This window comes from Manacus vitellinus, unplaced genomic scaffold (genome assembly GCF_001715985.3).
Source record: "Manacus vitellinus isolate BGI_N305 unplaced genomic scaffold, ASM171598v3 scaffold_46_pilon, whole genome shotgun sequence".
Taxonomy (NCBI): Eukaryota; Metazoa; Chordata; class Aves; order Passeriformes; family Pipridae; genus Manacus; species Manacus vitellinus.
The window spans coordinates 791,357-793,783 of NW_021940578.1; the positions used below are offsets into that span (position 1 = coordinate 791,357).

General features: G+C 56.0%; 1 protein-coding gene across 1 annotated transcript in view; it reads left to right on the top strand.

Moving 5' to 3' along the window:
- The first annotated feature begins 1,825 nt into the window (after positions 1–1,825).
- WRAP73 (WD repeat containing, antisense to TP73) overlaps positions 1,826–2,427 on the top strand; it is a 14,334-nt gene continuing 13,732 nt past the window's right edge. Inside the window, exon 1 of the mRNA XM_029962372.1 lies at positions 1,826–1,921. Within this exon, the coding sequence (XP_029818232.1) occupies positions 1,826–1,921 (96 nt within the window). The remainder of the gene's footprint in view (positions 1,922–2,427) is intronic.

Consider the following 2,427-nt stretch of genomic DNA (forward strand, 5'->3'; position numbering starts at 1 on the left):
AGTGTACTCAATTTTCCCCACTGCTGTGGCTTTGGCTATATCTGAAATGCCAAGTTAGCCCCAGGCCAGCTGAAGCAGCTCTTTCCCCCCAAGCCCCAGAGAGAGAGGGAGAAGGAAAAACACACACCAAGGTCCCAAGAGCCACCCCAAAGTGGGAGAACCCTGGAGAAGCAGAGCTGATGAACCTCTGTATATCCAACCACAGTTCACTCACGGTTCGTGTTCTGACCGCAGACCCCAATATATTCTTAGAATGATTATAAACCCAACTTCCTTCTTTCAGCACTGTGAGGAAAGCGAAGGGGTCTCACAGCACTGCCCGGATGCTGAGTTTCTGCACTCTCTAGAGGGAGCATCTTTGATCTCACCATCAGCTTTAAAGCTCGGGGTGAGCCCCTAGAAATGCCCAGTGCTATTGATAACAAATTCACTGCTGTGCTGCCACTCCAGCCCAGGATGAAACGTGATGGCATTTTGCAGCCACCTTAAAGGGAGATAAATGCCCAAACTCTGTATAACAGGGCTATGAGTAATTCCTAAGGACTCTTTGCCCATCCTGAGAGAGGAGGACTTCTGAGAGCCATGGCTACCTCTTATACTCCAAGCTTGATGGCTTGGGAACCAGTCCTGGACCTTCTCTCCTCTGCACAACGAGACCCATTGGGATTATCCAGCCCACAGCAAACAACTCAATATTTGCAAAATGCTGCCAGTCCCAGGGTGCCAGTGCTGCCCCATGCTATGGTTAGTTTGTCCAGGATTATTAAATCCACACCTGCAAAATGAGGTTTGTAAAAGCAATGAAGAGCGAGTGAGTGAGCTTTCCCACAGCACACTTGAATCTCAGGAGCCCTCCTTGGGGTGCAGCAGGTTATTAACTATTTACTTTCCAAGGAGAAGGCAGGCTGGACAGAAATCCTCTCTGGATGGAGTCACTGACAGGTAGCTCGTGGCAGGGCAGGAGGCTGAGGCAGCTGCTCTCTCTCTCTCCCTGGCAGCCTCATGGCTGTGCAGAGACCTGGCTGTGGCAGCCAGCCCCTGCATCCCACCGGGATCCAGCCCCTCCACTGCTTCTCCCACTCAAGGCTGGGCCGTTTTTACTCCAATCTCAGGCACTTGGGAGCAAACTTTCCAAGACACTTCAACACTGTGTAACAAGCCCACGAAGCCAAGTGGCCGCGAATCACCTTCCAGGCACGTTATCGAGTGCTCCGGAGAGGGTCGTGCCGAGAAACTCGCACACGCGAATAGCAAGGGGTTTCCTTTTCTAGGTTTTTTTCCTCCTACCTGCGTTTCGAGTTCCCCCGGAGGTGTCCCGCAGACAGGAGTGGCCTGGGATAGAGGATCTACGTTATTTACTGCACTACGATCTAGTAGCGTCCCGGTCGCCTAGGCAATGACATTGGAGCTGCTGAAAGCTGTGTGAAAAGTGAGGCGAAAGCTCGTGCGCTCCTTCCTGGAACAGGAGGCAGTTGCAAGGGGGTGGGGAATGCTCAGCCGAGCGTGCCGGGGAATTAAGCTGGTCACCAGTGCCAGAGCGACTCCAGGGCAGGGAGCACCTCGCCCGAGGCGGCTGCGGGGGTTTAATCGGAGCGCTTGGGTTGGAAGGGACCTTAAAGCTCGTTTTGTTCCACGGGCAGGGACACCGCAGGTGGTGGCGGCAGGGCGGCTGTCGCGTCTGTCCCTCTGCCACGGGCCAGAAAACTGGGGCGTTTACCCACCCCAAAAACACCGGAGTGCCTGTAACTGGTTTTTGGAACCCAGATAATCCGCAATGAAAACAAGACGCGAGCGTTTCTGTGATCGCGAGGTTTATTTTTAGATGATGGTGGCTGTGGTCCCTGAGCAGGGCGGTGGGTCGCACCCGGCCCGTGCTGTCACTGGGACGGGAGCCGGGCTGCTGCCACCCGAAAATGCTGAGGTTCGGAGCGGAGGGGCGAGGGCAGCCGTGTGTTCCCCCGGGAAGGGACGCGTGGGATCTGGAGCGTGTTGGGGACACGCGTCCCTGTCACCGCCCCCGTCCCCCCTCGGGCTGTTTCCCAAGGGAATATGTCCCGCGGGAGGCGTTATCTGGCTTCTGCCCCTTCGCTGGTGTGTCTGTATGTTTGTAGGTATTTATTTATTTGTCTGTTTGTTGATTGATGGATTCCAGTCCATTCACATCCTTTTTCTGGGGCACCTCTATTGCAATCGTCAGTTTCTCTGTCCTGTCCGGGGAACCCGGCGGGGACGTCCCGCCTGTGCTCCTGTCACTTGTCGGTAATTAGCCGGGAGGGCTGATTAGCCGGAAGGGGCGATTAATTACCCAGGGCACTCCCGGGCGCGGGATACTGCCCGCGGAAAGGCGCCATATGAGGGGGGGCGGTTCTCTGAGGACGGGGAGCTCCGCCAACCCAGGAGGGGGCGGGGGAGGGGGAACACCCCCCT